At 34.0% G+C, this 27802-nt stretch overlaps 1 protein-coding gene across 1 annotated transcript in view; it reads left to right on the top strand.

The window, feature by feature from the left end:
* Positions 1-26713, top strand: part of LIPI (lipase I) — a 79492-nt gene extending 52779 nt beyond the window's left edge. The window contains exons 8-10 of the mRNA XM_046648331.1: positions 3136-3247; positions 9081-9257; positions 26626-26713. Of these exons, the coding sequence (XP_046504287.1) occupies positions 3136-3247; positions 9081-9257; positions 26626-26713 (377 nt within the window). The remainder of the gene's footprint in view (positions 1-3135; positions 3248-9080; positions 9258-26625) is intronic.
* The last annotated feature ends 1089 nt before the right edge of the window (positions 26714-27802 follow it).

The raw sequence follows: 27802 nt of genomic DNA, 5'->3' as shown, positions 1-27802 counted from the left end.
CTTTTAGCACTAGAAAAATGTTATGCTACTTCCTTTTGGCCTTTGTGGTTTCAGATTAGAAAGCCGTTGTGACTCAAATTGACGTTCTTCTGTAGGTAATTCATTATTTCTCTTTGGCTGCTTTCAAGTTTTTTTTCTTTGTTTTTAATTTTCTGAAGTGTAATTATGATATGTCTTGGTGAGGATTTCTTTAGGTTTATCTTGTTTCAGATTCATTCATCTTCTTGAATCTATGTGTTTGATTCCTTCACCAAATTTAGAAAGTTTCTAGTCATTATTTCTTTGAATATTCTTTCCACCACACTCTCTTTTCTCTCCTCTTAACACCTTGATAATACAGATGCTACATCTTTTGTTACATTCCCACATGTGCCTGATGCTCTGTTAATTTTTTTCCCTCAGTCTGTTTTCCCTCCGTTGCTTAGATTGAGTGGCAGATTGATCTGTCCTCAAGTTCACTGATTCTGTCCTCTATCATCTCCACTCTACTATCAAGCATATCTGGTGAGTTTTGTATCTGTTATTGTATTTTTCACTTATGTAATTTCTACTTTTATTTTTTTACCGTTTCTATTTCTTTGCTGAGATTTTTCTATTTCTTTATTTTTTTCAATAAACTCTAAAGGACTTTGAAGAATTTTTATGATGGCTCCTTTAAAATCCTTGTCAGATAATCCTGACATCTGATTCATCTCAGTGTTGGCATTAGTTGATTATCCTTTCTCACCAAAGTTGTGGTTTTCTCTGTTCTTGGCATAATGGATAATTTTCAATCAAACCCTGGACATTTTGTCTATTTTGTTAGAATTTGAGTCCTATTTAAATATTTTATTTTAGTAGACAGTCACTTTGTTTAGGTTTTGGCTTTATGTGTTCTGAAGCAATGATTCTTTAGATGTATAAATGTCCAGGATTGTTATATTTTCCTGGTGACTTGCTTCTTTTCTGCTTTATACATAAAAATGCATGTTGCCTCACAGACTATTTTACTGGATTCTGTCACAACACTTTGCCTCATAGAGCCTTTGAATCGTGTGTCTTCTTTTCTATCTTCAATCTCATGTTCTGTAGTATTTTATTTTACTTGTTATTTAACAATCAATGTTTATTATGAATATTGTCATTACAGCAAATGCTCATTTATATTTACCAATTTCAGTTTTCTACATTTTATCTTGTCCTCCCCTCTCTTTTCCACTCCTTCTTTCTGAGTTTACCTTCTATCTTGCTGAAATATACCCTTAGTGACTTATCACTACTAGTCTTTCTGTTTATTTGTTTGTTTCCTTGAAAATGTCCTTATCTTTCCCTCACTCTGGAATGTAAATTTAGTTCAGGGTAGAATTTTCCACTGAGAGTTATTTTCACTCAGCATTTTGAAAATATTAATTCTCTTGTTTTCAGATAAATTTACTGTTTTCATTTACTGTCAATTTAATTGTTCCCTGCAGATAATCTGGAGTTTTATTCTGGTTGAATTTGTTTATTGAATGATCAATTGATCTATCTATTTATGCATGATGTATTTTTATTATTTTCTAGTCTCAGTGGTCAATCTAAGTCTCTGTTAAAAATTAAAGAAAACATATTTGTGCCATTTTAAAATAAAGATTCATGTCTTCTTTTAATATAGAAAACTCCTCAGAAGTCAGCTCTTACTCAAAATTCTCCCTTCAGAGCAAGTTGGGTTTTGTTTTTTTCAGAACTTTTGTACCATAATCCTGGAGCATTTTTTATGTACATTTTGGAGGTGGGTCCTTCACCAAGTGGCAAGTGTAAATTTAGGTTCTGCATTAGCTGGAGGGAACATTTTTTCCACCTAAAACCCACACACAATCAGTAGGAGGAATTTTCCAAGTTCCTCTTTCAATGATGAAGCAGAGAATTAAGGTCCCTGACTCTGTGCAGGGATTTTCATTTCAGTTCGTTCACTTTGCCTCATATGTCCTGGTCCAGCATGGAAGTTGATACTTCAGCCTCTGTCTCCATGCTGCACCCACTTCTCAAGTCCTGTGGAGATCCAGGGCTTCAGTCCTTCTGATAGCCTTGACTTTAATTTCTCTTCATTTCTGCCTCTTGATATGTCCCCTTCCTTCATCTGAGTTTAGTTGTACCTTTAATTTATAGATTGCACATCCAGAATTTCTATGTACTTGTAGTAGGAGGTGGGCTTATTCTCTAATATCTCAATATGTCATGCTGCCAGAAATCATGTGAGCAGATCTGAATGCCCACTTTTTTGGGTAAGGTAAACCAAAGTGTTTTCTCTAAAGCTGGGCAGTCACTTCAAAGTGAGATGCATTTCTTGATGTATCTTGTGTTCGAAATTGATGAGGTTCAATCATAAATCTATTACCTTATGTGAAGTAGTACTAAGCATCAGGCATAAGGCAAGAAGTTATTCTTGGCTGTTTAGCAGCAACATTTAACACCTAGCATGTGCAATTTTAGCACAATATTTCTCAGAAGAAAATTTGCGTACCATTTTCTGTGTATATACGTTGTCTTCTAAGGGATGGTGCCAGGTACTTGGGAAACTCACATAGAGTCAGAACTTTCTGTATAGCCCAGACAATGTTGATTACGGAGGTGAGTTCAGCATCTTTGCCTCTGAAAGATATACTATATCAAGTTTTAGTAGGGATATTTTGAGTAAGAACTACCATGAGCTCACTCTGTATAGGATTGTTTAATTTTACAGTCATTCCTAATCAACCAGTGAAACTTGGAATTATATTTGCCATGCAAATTTAGCTAGGACTATTAATCAGATAATTAAAGAACCTTATCATATTTACCTTAGATGTGCTATTGAAAAAGAAAAATTGTTTAATTGACCTAAATTCTGAATTTTTTTGGTTTGTAGACCAGTTAGTATTCACTAATTGTTTGGCCAACTCTTCACCATACCTTGACTGTCTGGAAGGCTTTTTCTTTACTCATTTTCAAGACTAGTTAAGAATTGACAAGAAGTAAAATATATTACCCATGTACCAAATGAGTGCCTCTCAATATTATTTGCATATTTAATATGTGCCTAGATTACATACATACGTACAAACATGCATATCTGCATATGTGCCAAAATAAATTTAGAAAATAATACGAATTGCACTCTATATTTTTGTTTTGTAGCCTATTATTTTGTTCTCAGTATCACATCTCTGGATGAAACTATGAAGGATGGCTATATTACATTTAAATTATTTAACCAGATTGGAGTGGTTGAAAAGGCAAGGCTCTATAAGTAAGTATAATTGAGTATTTTTTTTCTTTTGTAAATTAAATGCTTATTTTCTTGAGCATTCACTTTGGAAGATAATCCAAACGATGTAAATTTTCTATCCAGTGAGTCTTGAAATGTTAAATATCAAAAGGATCTCGGGTGTTATATTCTAATTCATTTATTCTATGGAGGATGATATCAAATATGAAAGAGACTAAAGAACTTGTTTCTGTTATACAGCTAGCAACCACGAGTTAGGAGAAAATAAACTTTTTCCCCCTCTTTTGACTATCATTCTCATGTTCTTGCTCTCAGACCATCCTGTCTTCTAATTCTCTCTCTTTTCAGTCATGTCATGTTCACAGTGCTGTGAATAAATATCTAGTGCTTCTGTCCATAGAGTGCCCCAATTTCAGTATTTCAGAGAACCACTCCTAGCCACAAATTCCTCAAATAATAGGAGAGGACTCTGGTTTTTTCTTAATCTTCTATTTAACTTTTTATGTTTGTATGGGTAGGTCAGTATACATATTTTTAAAGTTATCTAATAATCTCAGAGAATGTTCTCAGCTTGAGTTTGTTGACTGTGTATTTGGGTTTTAATAAATTCTCAAACTAGGAAATTCATTTTCCCTTCAACAAAAGAATGATATAAAGGTGCATGTTACTGTTAAAATTGTGGTTTCCAACCTGCCGTGTTAGACTTCTAGAAATCCATTAAATAATGTAACTGTTTTCAAAAGGCTCATAGGTACCATGTATAGTGATGAAGTCAATGATAAACTTTATTTTATTGTGCCTGGACTAGAAACAACTTGGTTTAAGTTTAGACTGGTTACTGTTGACATCAGGGGAATCTCAGGAGGCACAGTTGGGATAGCCAACATTTACTGTTGTCACAGTTTAGGTAGCTACAGTACCCGAACTGATTAAATCTAATATGCGATGGACCTTAGACTTGAGTACATTGTGACATCCAAACATGTTCAACCATTAACAGTGAACCAGGAAAAACTCCTTGCATGCTTATTTGTTTGCACATTAGTATCACAAACAATAGTAATCTTATATTTAATTTTACAGCGTTATCATGAACCCTTAGTTAAAATGTAGAACAACATAAAAATATAAAAAGTAGCCATAGCTCATAACACATGAAGTTTTTTTTGTACATTAATCTTTAAAACCTTAGAATTCACAAAGAAAATGATAATAAAAGAAGTCCATGATGATAAAATATTGAGAACCTCTGTACTGAAGTAACACAAAGACTATTTTGTCATGGAATACCATGGTCATCCTTGGAAATAATATTCTGGATTACAAGTTAGGCAAAATTTTTAAAAATTTGAGATAAACATATTTTTAATATTATATTCTATAGATTTAATGTTCTTAAACTTAATAAAGGCATTGCAGATAATTTAATAGTGGCATAGAAATGGTAATGAGTGAGCACCAATTATTTTTGTATTTTCCCTTCTTTCAACTTCCCTTCAGTCACCCAAAGAAGAAGATAAAAGAAGGTAAACCAGGATTTCAATCCAAATTCTTCAGTTACATCAAGGGCCATCTTTTACTAAGAGAAACTTTTAAGCTCTTTCTACTTAATTTTGAGCACTGATTGAATGTATTGTAATAAATAACATTATTGCATAATAGCTTGTTACTTTAAATTGCTTAAAATCATGTGTGTATACATACATACATATATATATTTACATACAGGCACACACGTATGTATGACCTATTATTTATTACTATTATGCTTTATTAGTTTTTGAATTCACTTATTCAACAAGTGTTTTTCAGCACCAACCAAACTTATTCAGGCTTTTCACCAAATAATGGAGATCCAAACAAAAATAACAGTGTTATGATTCTCAAGCTGGTCACAGAATATCAGAGGAGACTAATGCATAATTACAGTGCTGAGTAATACGTTTTATAGTAGTCAAGCACTTACGTGCTGTGTTAGTACAGAGGAGGAAGCAAGGAAGCATTTGAAGGGAGGTATTGCAGTCAGGGAATGGAGAAAGGGTGCCTTCGAAGGCGTGGAGCTAGGGAAGTACCCAAGTTCAGTAATGGCGCACAGCCTGCTGTCCCAGAGAAGTTGTTTCAAACTTGTTCAGATGGCAAAGAAATTGTGAGTCTTGATTTCCTTTACAAGCATCATGTTCTGTGCAGAGCACCATGAAATATTGATGCATTTTATTCAAATTCTTGAATTAGTGCATTTTTCATGAAGGAATGTAAAATATGGAACACTATGCACAGTAAATCTGTCCATCTAAGCCTGGCCAGTGGCTTTATTGTTTTTCTATTAATAATTCTTTGCTAATAAGTTTAGTCATGCTTTGGGATTTAAACTGTTTCAGATGCCAGGGAAGTCAAGACTTGTTTTTCTTTTTGAGGAAGATTAACTCTGAGCTAACATCTGCCACCAATCCTCTTTTTTTTGCTGAGAAAGACTGGCCCTCAGCTAACATCCATGCCCATCTTCCTCTACTTTATATGTGGGACGCCTACCACAGCATGGCCTGACAAGCAGTGCCAGGTCCGTCCACACCCGGGATCTGAACTGGTGAACCCCCAGCTGCCAATGTGGAATGTGCAAACTTCACTGGTGTACCAGAGGGCTGGCCCCTCAAGACTTTTAAATGATCTTTTGGGCTTTCCTGTCCAAAATTAAAATAGGAATGTCTGCTTGCTATAGAAAATGTCATACTATATAGTAGAAAGTGAGACTCATTTGTAATTACATCATCCAAGGATATTCACATTCACCATTTAGTTTATAACCATTCCTCCTCCACCTCTTCCTTGTCTTCCTTTCTTCTTCTTGTACATACCCCTGTGCACACACACATTAATTTTTTTAGAAAAATTAGGACCTTATTGCAAATGTGTTCTGCATCCTGATTTTTATACTAAATGCTACAGTGTGATCATTTTTTCTATGTCACTAAAAATCACTTCCACATTATAATATGATGCCAAATATATTAATGTGCCAATAGAGGATTTTAAACAGTGTGTATCAATATTGGATATTCAGGTTAGAATAATTTCCAAGATGGATGAGTGATGGGGAGATTAGAGCGGAACAAGTCCAGAGAGGTGGCTATTGTGATAATTTATATGAAAGATGATGGAAACTTAGACCAAGTCAGTGGAAGCGGGTTTTTAGGGTTTAGAATAGATGTATTTTTATGATTAATTAAACATGTGAAATTGAAGGAAAGAAACCAATCTAGAGTGACTTCAGGTTTTAAGCTTGGTGACTATTTAAATTATGTTGTCATTCCCTGAGCTAGGAGATACATGGAGAGAAGCTAACTTAATCATTCAACAAAAATTCTTGAAAGCTTCTGTAGGTCAAGAACTGTAATAGAAATTAGGGGTAAAATTTTGGACAAATTAGATTTCTGTCCTTACATAATTTCAGCCCAGTGCAGCAGATAGACTTTAGAAATACATAACACAAATAAAATGATGATGTTCATCATTCCTCTATTCAAACAACTTTTAATGAGTGTCTGCATTGAACTAGGCATTATGCTAAGTTCTGAGGATACTGTGATGAGAAAAATAGACATGGTCCTACCCTCATTAAGCTTACAGCCTAATGAAAGATATAAACGTAATCAAATAATTATAAAGGTATGCAAATAAAATCTGTGAAAATTGTCTTTAGCCACATTATAGTGTGTATGGAAACATAAAATAGGGTATATGAATTATAAGGGTCACTAAAATTTTCTTTAAGGATGTTTTGTATTAGTTGAGACCTAAATGGTGAACAGGAGTTAGTCTGCTCTGCTACATTCTAGGCAGAAGGACCAATAAATGCAAAGATCCTGAAGCAGGAGGGAGCATAGCCCATTTCAGGAGCTGAAGGAAGTTCATCACATCTGAGAATAGAGGCAGGGAAAGAAGGAGAGAGATGAAGGGTAGAGAGCATCTGGATTTTTTAGGAACTAGAACTTGCAGTACATATTCCAGGATTTATATTTTATTGTTTGGGCCAATAGAAATTACTGAAGTGTATTCGTTGGAGCAGTCTGGTTAGGGCCAGGATTAGATTTTTATTTTGGAAAAACAATTTGACCACAGTGGATTGGAGAGTGAAAAGATAGGATGGTGTTGCAAGAATATAGGCAAGGAATAATGGTGTCCTGAGATTCAGAGTTTGCAGTGAAGATGCAAAAATGAGGCTGGATTCAAAGCAGATTCAGAATCTTTCATAGACAAAGTGAGTAGGAATTTATGATGGATTGGATATAGGGGTTGAAAGAGGATGATATCAAGGGTGAATTCTAGTTGTGTGACTTGGGTAATGCATGGTGATGCCATTTAAAATGATAAGGAAATTTGGAAATTTTAGGATTTTTTTTTTAGTGAGAGTTGGGTGTTGGGGAAGATATCCTTTAGATTTGAACCTACTGAGCTTTAGGCATCCTTGAGATATCCAAGTAGACGTGGTGAATAGCAGTGGATACCTGTGTCTTGATCTCAGCACACAGGGCTCAGCTGGAGGCAGAGATTTGGTGGTCATGAGTGAACAGATGACATTTGAAACCATTGGAGTGGATGTGAATTTGTGGGAGAAGACAACACATTCCCATCTGGATATGTTGACTTTGAAGTATCTCTGAGAAACCTGGATAAGCTCTTGGCCAGAAATTAGAGATATGACCAATGACACTATATTCTGTGAAAGAGGAGGTAGTAACTCTGCCAAGAGGGAGTACAGATGGGCTTTGAAGGGAGTGCTGACATCCTTTTATGGGCCTGGCTGCTTTGAAGAATCAAAAGGAAGGGAGAGCAGAGACAAATAGAAGAGGCCCGAGTGCTGGGTGTTCCACTGGGTGCTCTTCAGCTGTTCTATGTGAGACTGTCACCTTTGCTCAGGCAAGTTGTTGCCTCAATGGAGGAAGTTATTTCAACAAATTTTTAAAACAATTCCTTTCTCTCCTCTCCTCTTCTCTTATTCTCTCTTCCCTCCTTCCTTCTCCCTCCCTCCCTCCCTTTCTTTCTTCCTCCTCTTCCTTATCATTATCCTCCTCCTTTACAGTTCCCTTTGGAGTCAAGCAGACCCATGTTGACCTAAATGACTGCGGGGTCTCACATTTCTAGTACATAAGGATGAGGAATTGAGTAGAGTGGTGAAGAGCATGGACGTGGCTGTGTTTGCATTCCAGCTTTGCATTCACTTGCTTAGGAAAGGCACTTGTATGTTCTGATACTCAGTTTTCTCATTTGTAAAATGGCCATACTAACAGTACCTAATAAAAGGAGTTGTAGAAATAGTTAAATGAGGTCAAGTATGTCACGCTACATGAAAGTTCTGGGTTTATTGTAAATGCTCAGGAAATCATACTTATTAAATACTACCTTTATTTTTTTCTTTTGAATCTTAGGCTTTTATAATTATTACTTTAATTGACAAATATTTGAAAAAGTGGCATAAAACAACAAAAGATTATTATTTGAGTCGCCAGTCTATTCAAGGAACTGTAATATTTGTTCAGGGGTCTAAAAAAAGAAGCATAAGATGACTTCTCTAATTTTAGACAAATGTGCAATCTAGACACCTAGTCAAAAAGACAAGGTATATGACTGTTTTCCCAAAAAGTATTACCAAAATATTTGTGTAAGGGGATGCATATATTATTATTATTGTTTTAAATTTTTGTTCAAATTATTTTAATACATTAACAAATATTTTATTGTTTGGCCTTTTCCTATAATATTGTTCTCTCTTTCCTACACTGTTAAGATTACATTGATTTTAAAGTTAAATTATACGTTAAATTACTAATATGCTGAGCATATCAAATTTTCTGTTTAGGAAGAACAAATCATTTTATAAACTTCAAGAAGCCAAGATTCTTGCTCAATTTTTCAACGATGTTGTAAATATTTCAAGCATTCATTTGGCATATTTTCAGAGCTCACATCAACGATGTTCCACGTGTGAATACATCATCCAGCGTCTCATGTTAAAATCACTTACATATCCAGAAAGGTAAGAAAACTATATTTTGATTTCAATATGTTATCTTTTCAACTTCAAAATATGTTTACTAAGGAATGGTTTAAGAATTCATGTACTCAAATATCTGTTTATTCTGTAATTTAGATTATATTTTACATAAATATTTGAATATTTAAAAGGTGCAAAATGCACTTTTTTTTGCTTGGATGAGATTTATTTTGAAATCACATTACCCAAGCAAAGAAAAAACATACGCAATCATTTCATAAGACACAACAAAAATGACAAAAGTGAGACAAATATCTGCCTTATAATTTATCAATAATTTTCATATATGCATATATATTTACAGAGTGGTTGAAAGTCTTTTTATACAATCCTTTAAATGAGGTCCAATGACTGAATGATAAGATATATGGTCACAGAAGACAGAAGTTATTATGACTGTCAATGATCTTTTCTTTCTCCCAAATTTGTTACTTTTTATTTGTGGAGAGAAAAAAGTGCATTTTCATCTGCTGTGTCTAAGATTCTACAGATCACTGGAGATTCAGCCCCAAGAATATTCTGACAGGAGTGATGCTGATGCTCCATCATGTGTACAATAACAGCGCGAGGAGAATCTGACTCTACACTTTAGTTTTACCATCACCTATCTTGGTTTATCAGTTATATTGCAAATATCTCCATTCCAAAAAAATGTGACACTGTCATGACAGTGTGGGTAGCATTTTCTTGAAGACAACAGGCTCTAGAAGTATTTTTCTTAGCCCATTTAATATACTCTTCTTGGTTCCATGTCCTCACAACAGAAGAGATATTCCCACTATCTTTATCCTCATAGTATTGATGTCTGTGTTCATCATGGCAGAGTTCATATTTCTACAAAAACACCCCTGTGAAAGCACTCAGAACTACGAAAAGTTCTTTAATGAGTTGATCATCTGTCAACTTGGATATGTGAATTGTTCCAAAAGTGAACATCAACTGAGAGCAAATAGCAATGGGTTTGTGGATTGCTAGAAATCTCTCTTCTTTAGTTGACTGCAATGCTTCCACTTTATGTTCTTTTATTTATAGATTTAATTTCCCAGTTTCCTTTCTAGGGTGTTGAGCATAATAAATAAGAACTTTTGGAGAATAAAAATAATAAAAACAATAAATGATAAAAACATGCATTTAGATGAGGTCTATATCAACAGAGGAGAGTTAGGAAAATTCTTTGAAGTGTAAGTTATTTTGTAACTTTTGATATGAGACTATTTTGTCATTCAAAAGCCAATAGGTAAGATGTCTTTATAATGGAAAAAATCTAGGAGTAATTTTACTGTCCTTTGCCTTTCGTTGAAATACTTACAAAAATACCAAAATATATGGACATTTTCAGTTAGGAATATTGACAACATCATTCCCTGCCAAAGCAAAACAGAGGGAGAGAGAGAAAGGTCAGGGGATCATGTTGGAAGGACTAGAGTTGCAAGACTTTTAATTTTCAACTGATCTCAGTATCTATTATCTTAAAGATGCAAAGCTTCTACTAACATCGGAATAGAAACTATATTTATCTCCAAAAGCTAGGTTTTACAGGGGCTAGTGTTGTTGCACCATTATATTTCTCTAGTTTCCCCCATTAATACTTCTCTAAACACAAGGAAAGTGGGTATGAACAGAGACGTCTAGAGCTTATAGTTTTACATCCTCCATTACTGCCACTGCCACTTAAATGTAAAAGTTTCATGTTGTCCAAAAATAAAGTCTTCTCCCTATATATCATAACTGGAAAGAGAAACAAGAGTTTCCTCCTGAATCTAGAAGAAGTATACAATGTAAGTCTCGGCCAGACACCAGAAATTTAGCTAGAAGCTTTGTATGTAAAATAGCATATGAGCTCAAGATGAGAAAGAGAAATTTAGTTCCATACGTGTAGACAGTAAAAGGAACCAAGGGTAATCCACCCTTTGTCAATATGGGCAAATACCAGGGCTAGGCGCTCTTCTCATCATTTCAGCAGATGTGAACAGGAAAAGCACAACAACGCAACAACAAGAAAAGTGCCTAATTCAGCACCAGCAACATAAGGAAGAAAGATCCAACAATCAAGATTTAGAAATAAGGTTGACTTTTTAAAAGGTTTATTACAGGAAATAGAAGTAAATCACATAAAGCACTGCTTCTCAAAATATTTAAGAAAACAGTAATTGATGAAAGAACAAGTAAAGAGAAAGATGATGAAGCAACTGACTGTGATTAAAAGGAAGCTGACTGAGTTAAGAAACTAAAGTCATGGGCCGGCCCGGTGGCGCAGCGGTTAAGTGCGCACATTCTGCTTAGGTGGCCCAGGGTTCACTGGCCCGGATCCCGGGTGGGGACATGGCACTGCTTGGCAAGCCATGCTGTGGTAGGCATCCCACATATAAAGTAGAAGAAGATGGGCACAAATGTTAGCTCAGGGCCAGTCTTCCTCAGCAAAAAGAGAATTGGTAGCAGATGTTAGCACAGGGCTAATCATCCTTCTCCTCAAAAAAATAATAAATTTAAAAAAATTCCCCAGTGGATTTAAAAAAAAAGGAAGCTAAAGTCAACATCAAATTTAGTATCAACATTAAAAACCAGAAAGAGTAGACTTGATCAATAATGTAGAAAATTCATTTTATAATAACCTACAGAATAAGGTGATATAAATAATACAGAGGATTGGGGTATAATTATTGGGGAAAAATAATTGAAATGCAAAATGCAGATACCTAGTGTTGCTGAAGAGGAAACACAACAGAAGGACTATTTGAAGATATGATAAAAGAAACCTCCCCTAAACTGAAGAAAAGAAGGTACAAATCTTAAATTGATAAGATGAACTACGAACCAGGAAACTAAAAGAGGCCAACAGTGAGGTGCACTTTAATATATTTTATTTTTAAAATTTGGCAGTAGAGATAAAATTCTGCAAGTATTCAAAGAAATCTTCATGGAGTGGAAGATTGAATGTTGTAGCAATGGTAATTCTTATTAAAATGCAGTTTAATAGAATAAAATGAAAACTCCAAAACCTAATTTTGTAGATGATACAAATAACCTTTCAAATAATGACATAAGAATAAGTGATTGACAATTGAAAAAGAGTTTGATACCATATTTATAACATACATCAAAATTAGTTCCAGATATAGTAAAATATTAAATCTAAAATGGTAAGGAGAAAACATAGGCAAGTGTTTATGTTTGCAGACTAATGAAAACTGAAAGGAAAATGTTAATCAGTTTGCTTCCATACAAATTTTAAAAATAATGTCTGTATGTTACAGACATCGTTTACAAAAAGAAACTAGGAAAATTTTTATAATATATAGGATACAGAATAGCTTTAAATTATTTATATGTAAATAATTTTTACAAAAATATGAAAAGTTACATTCCAGCTGAAACATGGAGAGAAACATCTTTCCAGTTGTGTAAGACAAAAACCTGGGTTCATCAGACTAGTCTTTTTCCCTGACATTCTGCAGCAAATCAGAAATCCTTCTGTCCCTACCTTCTAAACACATCCAGAATTCAGTGACAGTTTGAATAAATGCCAAAGTCCTCACAATGGTTTACAAGATCCCACATGACCTCCTCTTTACCTCCACTACCCCATGCCTCTTCAACCTCAACGCTTCCTCCCCTCACTTGCTCCTTTGGCTAAAGCTTCACAGGTCTCATTGCTATCCTTGAACACACCAGGTAGGATCCTTCTTAGAACCATTGTGCTGGCTGTTTCCTTTCTCTGGGCATTTCATCCTCTAGAAGACTAACTTTCTCACCTCCAAGATTTTGCTCAAATGTCATCTTCCCCATGAAGCAACCCCACGACTTCTGATCCCCCTACTCAGCTCAAGCTTTTTTTTCCTCATAGAACATATCTATAGTGTACTATATACTTATCTATTTTGTTTGTTGTTTGTTTGTCTCTCCTCATGTAGGATGTAAGCACCTTGAGGACATTGATTTTATCTATTTCATTCACAGAAGTCCTTGCCTGGTATACCATAGTCACTAAATGAATAGTTGTTGAATGAAGTACTACAGAAAATAAATTGGTAAAGGACAATTTAAGAAATTAAAAGGATGAATAGTTAATAGTCATATTTTTAAATGTTTTACTCCAATAGTATTAAAAAAATAGTATTCAAATAAATTAAAATTAGGCGATACTATATATCTCTTCTTAAATTGAAAAAAAAAAGTCTGTTGTTACTGAGATGATACAGAAATTGCTACCCTGTTTCACTGCTAGTAGGTATGTAAACTTGTACACATATTCTGGAAATAGTTTAGCAAAATATACTGAAAATTCCTAATGTTAATACTTCTGGCCCACTGTTTCCTCTCCTAGAACTTATACTTCAGAGACGTAGCATAAGGTGATGTTCAGAGTGCCTGAGTGTGAGTTTTAGTTCAGTTACTTACTACCTCTGTGACCTTGGGGGAACTGATTTATCTTTCTGTGTCTCAGTTTCTGTATCTGTAAGATGGGAATAGTAATAGTCTACTTCATAGACTGATCAAGAAGGTTAAATGACATAACATTTATAAAAGGATAAAAAACACTGTCTGACATAACGTGTTATGCAAATACTTTTTAAATAAATACAAGGATGTATCAGAATGAACATAAGTATTTCTATATAAGAAATTTTTTCCATAGTCTGGTTTATAATGCTGAGGAATTAGAAATAAATCAACTGCTCAACAATAAAGTACTTGATAAGTTTATTATGGAATATCCATAATATGCAATGTTAGGCAATCAGTAAAGTGGAAATATGACCATAATGTAATGGTTAATGCTCATCTTTTTCAAAATATAGTAAATATATACGTATCTCATAATTAGGAAAAACTTAGTCAAATGATTTTTTCTCATGAAAGGATTTTGATGAAAATAAATAATTTACACTAATACCTAAGTGAAGGGCTTTCTTAAGAAGTTGTAATTTGCTGTATACTTTAACAATTATTGCTCTTCTTGGTGGATATGTAGAAAAATTAGCATATACCAGAAATTGTGATGTTTACAGAAAGTAAATGAAATTGTGGAAACTTTTTGTATTTAAGAGAGAAATTATTTTTGGATTTCAAAGTTGATAATGTGATTTAAAAATTATTTCCATATCTACCCCTTGAATTTTTTAAAATTGTGGACTCAGATAATTAAGAGACAAATAATAGTTTGTGTTATTTACTAGAATTGAGACCTTTGGTCCCGGCAAAAGTCACTGAAGATTTTTGTATTTTATCTTCAGTAAGTAATGTTATCTAATTTAAGCTCAAAAGGAATAGATAGATTAAATATTGCCATAGGGTTGTCTTAATTGCATAACTATTGGGGAATAAAATTGACATCATTTGGTACACCTGATACTGAATGGAGATTTTGGTATAGTGACAAAGAGCTGTTTGGGACAACAGTGAAATGAATGTGAAAATGGATGTCAAAATCCCAATTTAAGTAACTGGAGGCTCTTTTTCAGAACATTCTTGGATACAGAATTATATTAACCCTTCTCTTACATTTGTCCAATGTTATTTCATAGATGTTATCAGAACCGTAGGGTGAGATTTTAGGCACATTTCGCCATCTTGAGAAAAAAAGACTTATAAAGAAGGCAGAAACTGTGTGGGTGAGTAGGTTGTTGGAAGTAGTGGGGCAGTGGGAGGAGCTTAAACCATCACAAGAGCTAACTGTTGCCAAAATTGTGTGTAATTTTATATGGTTTCTCACACATCTCCAGGCTCTCCCAATTTATAACCTCAGACAGGTATTCTATTTCCTACTCTAAGTCAAGCAAATAAAAAGTGTCTAATTATATGCATACAATTTATCCACAGGCCGATACACATGCTTACCTACCTAACTGCCTACATATATATCGTTTCTAATAGACTGGATTAAGTTAGATCTTCAGAGACCAGCAAAGTAAGGAGAACAGAGCCAAGAGATACATTGATGAGGAAGGCAGGCTACTTTGGACAAATTGCTTCCCCAATGTCCCAGGTAGACCTAATAACGCAAATAATTGGAGAAATAAATGGCACAATGGTAAAATTTCCCTCTGCTTTGGAACTAAAGTGAATTTCAAAAGTTTTGCCCTCTTTTTCCCAACTAGGGTGTATTTGATATTAGCACAGATGGATAAAATGCAGAAATTTCTGTAATTTAAGATTTTTGTTTGAATATGCCAATAATTCAATAGCAATAATTTTTATTGTCTTCATAAAATACGAAGAAAAGCATTTCTGCGTAGGCAAATATAGCATAATGACTTGTAACAAAATCCTTGAATTTTATACAGTTAAGCATGTGATGCTTGACTATGGGCTATAATTAGTTACATAATTTGAAGAATTACCTGCATAACTAAGCACGCACTGAATCATTACTAATATATCTTAATAAAAATGGTACTTCTAAATTTGGAACAAATTCTAATGATCATTGTAGTCTTGATTGAGAGAAAAAACAAGTGGAGGGGGGAGTTCAAAGGCTAGGTTTGTGTAGGAAAAAACAGAGAATAATGTGTCAGTTGAAAGTATTACATTTGACACCAAAAGGAAAGACAACAAAAGCAAAAATAAAAAAGTGAGGCTATGGTAAATTAAAAATCTTCTGCACAGCAAAGGAAACCATCAACAAAATGAAAAGGTAACCTGTGGAATGGGAGAAAGTATTTGCAAATTATGTATCTATAAGGGGTTAGTATCCAAAATATATAAAGAACTCATGCAATTCAATAGCAAACAAATGGTCTGATTGAAAAATGGGCCGAGGAACTGAATAGACTTTTTTCCAAAGAAGACATCCAAATGGCCATCAAGTACAGGAAAAGGTGCTCAACATCACTAATCAGCAGGGAAATGCAAATCAAAACCACAATGAACTATGACTTCACACCTGTTAGAATGGATATCATCACAAAGACAAGAAAAAGTGTTGACTGGGATATGCAAGAAAGGGCCTTTCCTTGTGCACTGTTGGTGGGAATGTAAATTGGTGCAGCCACTATGGAAAACAGTATGGAGGTTCCTCAAAAAATTAAAAATAGAGCTATCATATGATCCCACATTCCCACTTCTAGGGTATATATATCCAGAGGAAATGAAAATAGCGTATTGAAGAGATAGTTGCACTCCCATGTTCATTGCAGCACTATTCACAATAGCCAAGATATGTCGGATAGAGAAAGATAAATACTATATGAAACCACTTATATGTGGAATCTAAAAAGCCAAAATCATAGAGACAGAGTTTAGAATGGTGGTTGCTAGGGCCTGGGGAGTGGGGGTAAAGGGGAGATGTTGGTCAAAGAGTACAAACTTCCGGTTATAAGATAAATAAGTTCTGAGGATCTGATGTACAGTATAGTGATTATAGTTAACCATACTGTATTACATACTTGAAAAGTTGCTAAGAGAGTAGATCTTAAATGTTCTCACCACAAAAAAGAAATGGTAATTGTGTGAAGTGGTGCAGGTGTTAGCTAAGGCGAAGGTGGTAACATTTTGCAGGATATAAGTATCTAATCAACACTTTACATATCTTAAACTTACACAATGTTATATGTCAATTATATCTCAATAAAACTGTGATTAATTAATTAAAAAAAGAAATCTTACAAATTAATAATAAAAGAATAAATGCATTCAGGGATAAATGGCCACAGACACAAATGAGAAAATTTATAAACCATGGAGATGGTCTTCTGAGAGCTTTTTATTTTTTATTTTTATTTTGTCATGTAAATAATGTGTAATGTTGAAGATGTAAACCAAATACACTTTTTAATAGCTGTAGACATTCTGTTGAGAGCCATTACTGCCCAAGATACCCCGACCCTACCTGTTTCATCAAGTGGCTTACTCATTAGAACTTTCCCCTGCTGCTCCCTGGCAAGAGGCCAGCTCCCTTCCCCCCTCCCCCGCATTAACTATCTTCTTTGCTATTGTTGTGGTAGGAACACTTAACGTGAGATCTACTTTCCTAAATTTTTAAGCGCACAATACAATATTATTTACTACAGGCACAATGTTGTACAGCAGATAAAAACCCAGCAAACGAAAAAACTCTTACTACTACAGAAGACAGAAAACCCAACCATAAATCCGTAAAGATAAAGGGGACATGTCGCCAGATGTGTCTGAAAATCCTATGGAGGATGTGGCTTCTGGCTTGGCTGCATTCAAAGGACTGAGGAGCAGATTTGTGCCAGCTTATGGCTGTGCCATTCTCCTTGCTTCATTCTTAGTCTTCATGGTACCAAGTTGGCTGCTGGGACCTTTAGCCCACTTAATTGCAAGTTCAAATCCCATACCAAAAAAGAAGTTTAAAGTCTCGTTGCATCTCATTAACTTTGGTTGGGCAAGTATATTCCTTTGAACCTCACACTGGAAATAAGTCCTTTGATTGATTTATGCTTAACTCTGAGACAAGATCAGATCAAACTCATCTAAAGTTTATAGATTGAGAGTTGGGTAAAGAATGAAAAGGGTTATATTACCAGAGAGGATAATATTACCAGAGAGAGCATAAATGTTTGGTGGCAGAAATAACAGGTTACTACAGAGAGACTGAAAATATTTTGATGTCAGGCAGAACATCAATTAAAAGTAGATTGTTTGGCTTGTAATGTATCCTGTTAAAGGTAAATATTGATTTAACTAAAACAATATTCAATATAATTCTGACTGGCTGACACACCTAACTTGTGAATGAAAGCACCAGATGAATAGCTAAGCTGGAGCACTCAAATTCAGATCTCTCAAGATCTGGATACTTCAAACAATTTGGGGTAAGTTAGATTTTTTAAATAGTTGTGTATATTGTTCTGCATGGCTATAGTGTAATATTTTGTCTGATGACACAATGTGAGATTGAACAAAGAAGTAACTCCTCAAATAATTTACTACTATGTATCATGGAGGGCTTATGTATAAATTTAAGTATATTGTCATTTTTCAAATTAATTAATTATTTAAATATATGGTTTGTTGCCTGGACTTGAATGAGTGACTAACCTCATGATAACTTCTCTAGTTATTTAGTATTTCATTTAGTTCAATAATTTCAAGATTCTTTTCAAAGTATCATACATAATGCTTAGATTTCATGAGAGTAAGTATTTGGTTAAGCACAGCCAAAAGAGCTGTATTTAATTTAGACAGTAACGTCAGGAAACTAACTTACAGTTGTATTTTTTGTGCTGAAGTCTTTAACAGTTCATTTTTGTCTTTTAAACTGCATGGGTAACAAGCCAACAGTAGTTTGGGAGAATGTGGGGATTGAAACTCTAGACCTCTGCAGGGTGTTTAAAAGCAGCAATTCTGGCAAAACTACTTGACATTTTTACAGTTCGTTCATTCATCCTGAAACCTGTCCCCCATCTTCACTATCCACCCCCCCTGCATTTCTTTCCTGGGTCCTCAAATAATGCTCTCTAGGTCAGTGTAATGTTGAGAGGTTTTACAAGGAAAGAACTCCAAACAATGTCAACAGTTTGATGGTGAATGTGTGTTTCTATGTGTAATGTAAGCTACACCTCATATGAGAAAAACCAAGTGGTTTTAGGATGATTGGAAAAGAACTTTTCTTTTATATACCATTAGAATCATTCTTGAACAAAAAGGTTGTTATCCTTAGATATTTTTGGAAATTCAATATTTTCGTTAGGGGACAAGATACTTTTATTCATATTCCACTTCGAAAATTATTTGTTTTAGATTAAAATTTTTGTTGCAGTTATATAAGAATTTTAAAAATATTTGATAATTAAAATAAGTGGTTCTCTTTTTAATTTACCTAAAAGTTATTATGGCATAATTCTAAGTAGTAATTGCATAATTAGACAACACAATCAAGAATTTTCAGGTTTTCATCATAAAAACCACAACACATACATTTTCATTAACTATGTTGTAAGGTAAAATTATAGTTATTACATAAACACCCAGTAATCAATACAAATTTTAACAAAATTTGATTGAAAGTACAATACAAAATGTACATAAATGTATTTTACAGTCAGTCGTTTTACTCATAAAGTGGTTGGTTTTCTTTCTATATTTGTCTTGTAATTTGTTCTATACATTTTCAGTGGCATAATATATGTGAATCATGTATTTGGCTCATAGTAAATGCTCAATGAATAGCAATCCTGTCTCCTTATTTTTCTCCTCTTCTCTGATTTGTCCTCAATTTAACTTTCCTTATACCTCCTTTTATCTATGAATATACAGCTCAAGTCACATACTGACCAAGCCAATAATTATATGAAACAGATTCGTCAACTTTGCTGAAATAATTCATCAATAAAATGCGTTATTCTCAATACTTCTGTGAAACTTTAGGTTTCATTCCCTTACCATACAAATACTCCTAGCTTCCTGTAAAATTTTCATTCATTGCTGCTTTCTAAACTTCTTATCCAAACTGTTTACTCCTAGCACACTACCCACTCTGACAATGTGATGATGTGAATCCTTACCCAATAATGTTGTTGAGGATATTGAAAAACTCTGAGCAGAGCTGATTAAGAACATTAGAAAAGGGGGGCTGGCCCCATGGCCGAGTAGTTAAGTTCACGCGCTCTGCTGCAGGCGGTCCAGTGTTTCCTTGGTTCGAATCCTGGGCGCGGACACAGCACTGCTCATCAAACCACGCTGAGGCAGCGTCTCACATACCCCAACTAGAAGGACCCACAACGAAGAATGTACAACTATGTACCAGAGGGCTTTGGGGAGAAAAATTAAAAAATAAAATCTTTAAAAAAAGAAAAGAACATTAGAAAAGGAAATCTGCATTGATTGCAATTTCATCTAATAGAGTGGAATTTATCCTCTGAGTTAGACTCAATTTAGCCTTCTCCTTTAGGAAACTAGTACATGGTGAAGGGATTTTTAGTTTTTTCCAAGGTGCATGCTTTGGATGATGCACGTGATTTAAGAGAAAATTATTGTGTACCAAAGATTGATGATTTCTCTGAAGATTTGGCCACTAAAGGGATATCCCTGGGTGGTTTTTCCTATTAGTGAACTGCTTTCGAGATGAATAATAGCGATTAAATTTGTCTAGCATCTACTACATTCCAGATGCTATTTTTGCAATCTTTGCAACAACTCTATGAGGTAGGTATTTTCTTTGCTATTAGTAAGGAAACAGAAATTCAGAGGTTTTAAAAAACATATCTGAAGTTCCTCAGCGGAGAAGTGCCTTCACAATGATTTGAAGCCAAACTTTTCTTGGGTTTTTAAAATTTTTTTTTGCTAGTTTGTTTTTCGTTGTTATTTTTCTCAGGAATAAATATTTCTTCCCTAATTAATGTAGTCAATTATTCCCTTGTGCAACCTTTCAAAAATTTAATTCATATGTAATCCTACAACTAAGACATAACAACTGTTAATATTTTGTCTTGCTTATAGCCACACATGTTACAGTTGAATTGTGAATTTAGTTATTTACATTATATTATAAGCAGGCTTTCTGTGTAGAATCACGCAGCTTACTCACTGTGATAGCTCCAGGGGTCACTGTTCACATAGATAACAATGTGCACATAATGTTCTTGGAGCTGTGCAACACCATGAAACTGGTTATAAGCAAATTTTTCTTTCTTTCTGTAAGTTAATGGTTGCCCTCATATTCCATCTTTTATGGACTATTCAAATTAGTTTTTCCTTTACTGTTGGTTACTTCATTTTTTCCCAATGTTTCCCAATCAGAAACATTGACTATCTATGCAGAGCAACGATCTGCACTTTAAACAACTTCCTTGCTTTATATTCATAGAAAGAACATCATAGAAAGGCGGAGAAATATTTTCAAATCTTCCACCTCACCACATGAGGGTCACACCTTGATACAAAATGCTGGTGAGCCTACAGTCATTGCTCTCCCCATGCATTTCTCTTTTAAAAGGCACTTATTATAAGGGGAAAGGGAAGAGGAAAGGCAGACAGATGTGTCCACTATTGTATTTGACTCACTATCTTCTTAATCATATTTTATGTACACAGGTGTTATATACAACTCACTCATTGGTTAAGTAAGAAATAGAGTAAAGTCATTGGGATATGCAGGAGAGCAAAAAATAAACATGCATGTAATTTTAATTTTTATTTCAAATCTGAACTGTGGATTTGTTGTTGTTCTTTGCGCTGTTGATTCTATTCTGACTCCTAGTGACACTGTGTACAGCAGAGCAGAACCCTTCTTGGTCTTTTTGCTACATCCTCTCACTTTCCAGTCCTATATCAGATAATGCTCTGCTGCCATTCATGGAGTTTTCATGGCCAAACAGTGGGTGGGCTATGAAAATTTGCTAAATTTACAAAATGCAATTATTTCTCCTAAGGGAAAAAACCAGACTAAAATACATTTTGTGGGTGGTTAGCAAAACTCAACATTTACTGCTGGCTGGGGATGCTAACAGATGCTTGGATGAAATGTATGCTTTGAGTTTAATTACCTAGATAATTGCCATAACCATTTAGTTGCTTTTCCTATTTAGATCTGTCCATACAGATAATGTGCAATTAATGAGAATTAGCACTGTCAAAGTATTGGGAACCTGAGTTATAAAAATGTGATGCCTTATGGTCCAGATTAAACTGTGTATGCACTCAAGCAGTACTTCCCTCTCCATAACAAACTGCTATAAAGACTATAACATAGGTCTCCTTCTGGGCATTTCCAGTAGAGTAAGGCCTTTGAATTTAGTGTCTTGGTAGAATATGCATGATGGAGGTGAGCTGGGACAAATTCCTGAGACAAATTGGACTAGACTTTTAAAAGCTACTTTTAAAAACTTAATGGTACAATGTATTCTTTTGGGTATACACTTCTATGAGTTTTGATAAATTCATGGAGTCATGTAACTACCACCTCAATCAAGATACAGAGCATTTCCATCAATCACAAAAACTGCTTTGTGCTGCCCATTTATTTTTAATCTTGATCCCTACTCCCATTCCCTGGCAACCACTGTACCTAGTTTTGTCTTTTCCAGAACATTATATAAGTGGGATCATATAGTATGTAGCTTTTTAAGTATGGCTTCTTTCACTTAGCTTTACATATGTGAAATTCATCATGTTGTTCCTTGTATCAATGGAATGTTATTGATAAGTAGTATCCACTGTATGGCTATACCATAGTTTGTTTATCCATTCACCAGTTGGAGGATATATGGTTTGTTCACAATTTTTGATGTCTGTATAAAAATAAAGCTACCATAAATATTTGCATATATGTTTTCATGTGAGCATAAGTCTTCATTTCTCTTGGATAAGTACCTAGAAGTGGGATTGCTGAGTCATATGGGAAGTGTGTGTTAAACCTTATAAGAAACTGCTAGACTGTTTTCCAAAGTGCCTGTACATTTTGCATTCCCACTAGCAATATATGAGTGTTCCACGGCTCTCCTGAAACGAAAACTGCAGCAAAAAACCTGACCAGTTCTTTTGTTCTTTGTTTGGTTTTTGTTTTTGCTAGTCTAAATGTGTGTAGAGGTATCTCATTGTGTTTTCAAGTTGGATTTCTCAAATGAGAAATGATGTTGTTGACCTCTGCCATTTAATTGAGGGTATTTACATCTTTTAATTTAATGTGACTATTGACATGGTTGGGTTTAAATCTGTCCTCTTGCCGTTTTGTTTTCTATCTGTCTGTCTGTTCTTTATGCCCATTTTTCTCATTGTTTGCCTTCTTTTGGATAAATTGAGTAGTCTTATGATTCCATTTTATGTCCTTTGTTGGTTTATTTTCTAGAACTCTTTTTATTACTTTAGTGATTTCTTTGGGGTTTGTAGTATACTCTTTAATTTATCACAGTCTACCTTCAAGTGAATTTTACCACTTCACATATAACATTAGAACTTTACAGAAGTATAATTCCATTTCTCCCATCCCAGCTTTTGTGCTATTGTTGGCATACATTTTATTTGTACATATGCTAAAAGCTTTGTAATACATTGTATCATTTTTATTTAAAGAGTCAATTTATTAAAGAGAGAGAAATAATTAGGGAAATTCTTACGTATTTATTCATATTATTCCCATTTCTGCTGCACCTCCACCCTTTATGTAGATGCATATTTTCATCTGATATAATTTACTTTCTGACTGAAGAAGTTTTTGAAGATTTTATTGTAGCGTGGGTCTGCTGTTTGTGAATTCTTTCAACTTTTGTGTATCTGAAAAACTCTTTATGATGCCTTCATTTTGAAAGATAATTTATCTGGGTATAGAATTCTAGTTTGACAGTTATTTGTTTTCAGTACTTTAAAAATGTTACTGTATTGTCTTCTACCTTGCGTTGATCCTAATGAGAAAACTATTACTATCCTTCCTTTGTTCCTAAAAGAAAATGTGGCCTTTTTGTCTGGCTGGTTTTAAGATTTTCTCCTTATTACTTTTTTAAGCAAGTGAATTATGATGTGACTTCTAATTTTTTTTATACCTCTTGTGTTTGGAGTTTGTTGACCTTCTTGGACCCGTGGGTTGCTAGTTTTCATCAAATTCCATCTAAATTTTCAACTATATTTTGAAATATCTTTTTCTGTGTCCCCTCCCTCTAATCTCCCTTTGGAGATTCTAATTTCAAATTTATTAGGCTGCTTGAAGTGGTCCCACAGCTCACTGATGCTCTGTTAATTTTTTAATTTCCTTTTCTCCCTACATTTCCTTTTGGATAGTTCTGCTGCTATGTCTTAAGTTCACTATTCTTTTATTCTGCATGTCTAATCTGCTGTTAATTCCATCGAGTGTATTTTTCATCTCAGATTTTGTGGTTTTTACTTCTTGAAGCTGTTATATCTCTCATGTCTCTGCTTAACTATTTAAATACATGGAATGCAGTTATAATAACTCTTTTAATGTTCTTGTCTATCAATTCTCATAACTATGCTAGTTTGGCTTGTTTCAATTGGTTGACTCACATATGGGTCCATTTTCCTGCATCTTTGGGTGCTTGTTAAGTCTTGATTAGAGGACAGACAATGTGTATTTTATCACTTCTGTGGTCTATATTTTTGTATTCCTATAAATATTCTTCAGATTTATTCATAAGATGCTGTTAAGTTATTTATAAACAGGTTGATTCTTTCAGGTTTTGCTTTCAAAATTTCTTAGGCAGGCCTGGATTAGTGTTCAGTCTAGGATTAATTACTCCCACTACCAAGACAAGACCCTTCTGTGCACTTTACTCAGCAACCTGTGAATTATTGGTTTTTCTCGTCTGGAAGGTGGGAACAGATACCTGTGATAGAGCTGGGAATTTTATCCTAAGAAACTTTTTAAAAGAATTTTGGAGGCATAGATGTGGTGATATGTTGTGCAGAAGCCCTAGGAGTTTTTTCATGTAAGGAAGCATATATATTTCTTCTAATTTGGTATAATATATATGGATTAAAATAAAAAAGTAGATTGCTTTGAATTTTAGAGAATTTTTAATCACTTAAGTTCTGTTATTTTTATCAAAGTTTAAACTTTATCAATGTAAGTTCTTCATTTCTGCAAATTTGTGGTAAAAGTGTTAGAAATGCAGTATTCAGTGCTCTTTTTGAAATAAAAAATTAAATACATAATATTCTTCTTCTCATGGTAATTCAACATATATCACAAATTTTCTTCTAAGTTATAGTTTTTAAATTTTTTATTGCCTGAGGAGAAGAAATATTAATAACATTGAATAAATGATGCTGAAATTAGAGTCATGGAAGTGGAACTTTTCACAATGTAAAAACAGAGAAAATTCATTTTTCCATGCATTTTGGAAAAATTTAACTTTGGTAGGCATTATGAACTGCCTAAACTGTTGTAATGATTGCAGAGGCTTTGTAAAATGTTGATTATTTAATAAAAATATGCATTTACTATATTACTGATTGAACATATTTTAGTGGTAACAGGATTGCAAGCTTTTATTTTATTGTAGAAAAGAAATAAAAATACGCTAGCCTTAATATTGTTTTATAAATATATGAACAAGAGAGTTACATAATGACTGAGGTAACTTATCCATGAATAAATTTAATGACACATTTGTCCTATTATGATAACTTAAAAATGAGGTGAATTAGGGAGATCCAGAGCATTGAAAGCACATTTGGTGAACAAGGGATATAACAAGATAGATAAAGAATTGATGTAAGTATATATATATATTTGTTTGGGAAAGTGGTAAAATCATTCCCCCACTTATTTCTTAATAATGGAGAAAGGATAATGTCTGATTTTTCAGTTATATTCTGATCTCTGACAACTTAACAGAGAGCTACTTTTGCTAACATCTACAGATCTTGTAAGATTGAAATACCATCATTTTACATTTACAATTTACTACTTACATTTACTATGGCACATAGTATTAAAATTAAAATTCCAAAATTCTTTTATTTCAAATGGAAAGTACTGTAGTGTCCTATATCAGCTTTTATAATTAAAGACAAATATGCCTGTATTTTATTACTTTTAATCACATTAGCAAATATAGAAAATTGGTTTATTTAAATATTGAATAATTTAACCTAAAAATGCTGTTGAATATTTTTAAAGCTTTTTTAATGTTGTCTTAACCAAACTAGAAGGAGACTGGGAGCAATGTATTTCTTGAACTAGAGCAGTGCATGTGTCAAATAAAGGTGAGCTACCCGCACCTGCGCAGTTGAATTGCCTAATTTTCCTCACCTAAGTTATTATTACTGACACAGGAAATTTCCGTTTATTACTACCATTTTTTTCTTTAGCTCCTTTCCTGAACTTTTACCAATCTTTTCTCATTCTAATTTACTACTTTTTTGGGGGAGGGTTTTTAAAACAGGAAGATAAATAATTAGACAAGATGCCTGATTCACCACAGAGACTTGACTTCTCAGAACTCTTCAGATACTAAGTATCTAACCTCTCCAACATTCAGAATTAAAGTAACTTTAGACATTACTATTTTCGTTTTAGTAGGTGACAAGGAGGATTGATTAAAGCCTTCTGGGAAAATTTGTCTATTCAGTTCAGCCCAACTCTTCCGTGGTGGCTGTCATGGTAGAAGAAGGGTCCCAGACACTAAGTGTTGAGTTCAGGTTTCAGCTCTCCCAATATCCACCGATATCTCCCGTACCATGTGAGTATTCCAGTGGAACAGCAAGGAGAGAAGAAGTTGAAACACAAGATTTTTTATTTTTCATCAATATTGCTTCTACTTTATCCCTACATGGCCAAATGAGATAGTGCGGAAACATTCCTTTAGGTTCTAATGCCTTCATTTGGAGAACTAGTTAATTACAGGCATAAAATATTCCAATATTTATAAGAAGAAAATAAACTTTGCTGTTTTACTAATGGTTATTTTTTCTCTCTTTTTCTCTTTCACAGACCACCACTTTGCATGTATGATTTTGTACTTAAAGAAAGTAAGGAAGTCTTTCTCAATCCAAGCGCATGCATAACAAAGGAAACATAAGATGCCCTCTTCCATCAAATGGAACACCTTGTTTGTGAATTAAAGAACTTATAAATAGAACAATGTAATTAGTATTTCTTTTACAATGTGTTGTTCAATCTGGGATTCAGATATTTCTACTTCTTGAATAAGTTTTTAAGAATCAAAAAGGTAGAAAAATTTTTAAATACTTATGGTCAAGCATTCTGATATATTCTAAAAGCTGTTTATTTCTGTTTTTACATCAATCAAATGTTTATCACTGAATGTTTCCATAAATTACTTATTTTTAATAGATATGTCTTTAGAAAAAAAGAGAAGCTCATTGCTTCAGTACGCTGTCTAAACAGTACCATTCTCCGCTTCTCAGACTGCAGTAGTAAAATATATGAATTTTTTTAATTGTAAACTTGTCACTTGAGATGTCACTTGGATTAATGTAAATCTTGTAAACATAAGTACACCTTCTTTTTAGGGATCTGTTTGGCATTTTTGTGATGCGTTATAAATAAAGGCTTTTCTTCTATGGAGCACAATAATCTATGGGTTTGTAATGCTTGATGTCAAATCTCAGGTCCACCACTTACTCATGGTATGACCTGGAGTAACTAAGCTTACCTCATCATGTTTCAGTCACCAAAGAGTTTCTATGAAGATTGATTCAATACTTTGACTAGTGTCTGACCTAATCATCATAATAAAAACAATGATAATTAACAATTACATACATCCCTGTATTCCTACATGGTTTAATACTTTATATATATCAATTCCTTTAAAACTTATAAAATCCCTGTGAAGTAGACCTTTTTATATCCATTGATGAAGAAACTGAGGCACAGAGAAATGTTAACTAACCTATCCAGGATCAGGCACAAAACCAGAATTGAATTCTAAGAAGGCTGGCTCTTGGGTCCTTGTTTTTAACTCCTACGTTAACTGCTTCTCCAGAGCTCAATACACATTAGCAGCTATATTTACAAACAGTCACATTCAAAATAATCATCTAAATGTCCTTGGCATTCTCCCACTTACCTGTTCAGTTCAGGAATTCCTGGGCCTCAGCTCCCTCTTACTTACGTCCGCGTGCTCCCAAGGTTGGCTTGATAT

The sequence above is a fragment of the Equus quagga genome, chromosome 21 (genome assembly GCF_021613505.1).
Source record: "Equus quagga isolate Etosha38 chromosome 21, UCLA_HA_Equagga_1.0, whole genome shotgun sequence".
NCBI classification, from domain to species: Eukaryota; Metazoa; Chordata; class Mammalia; order Perissodactyla; family Equidae; genus Equus; species Equus quagga.
This window is presented reverse-complemented; position numbering and strand designations above follow the sequence as displayed.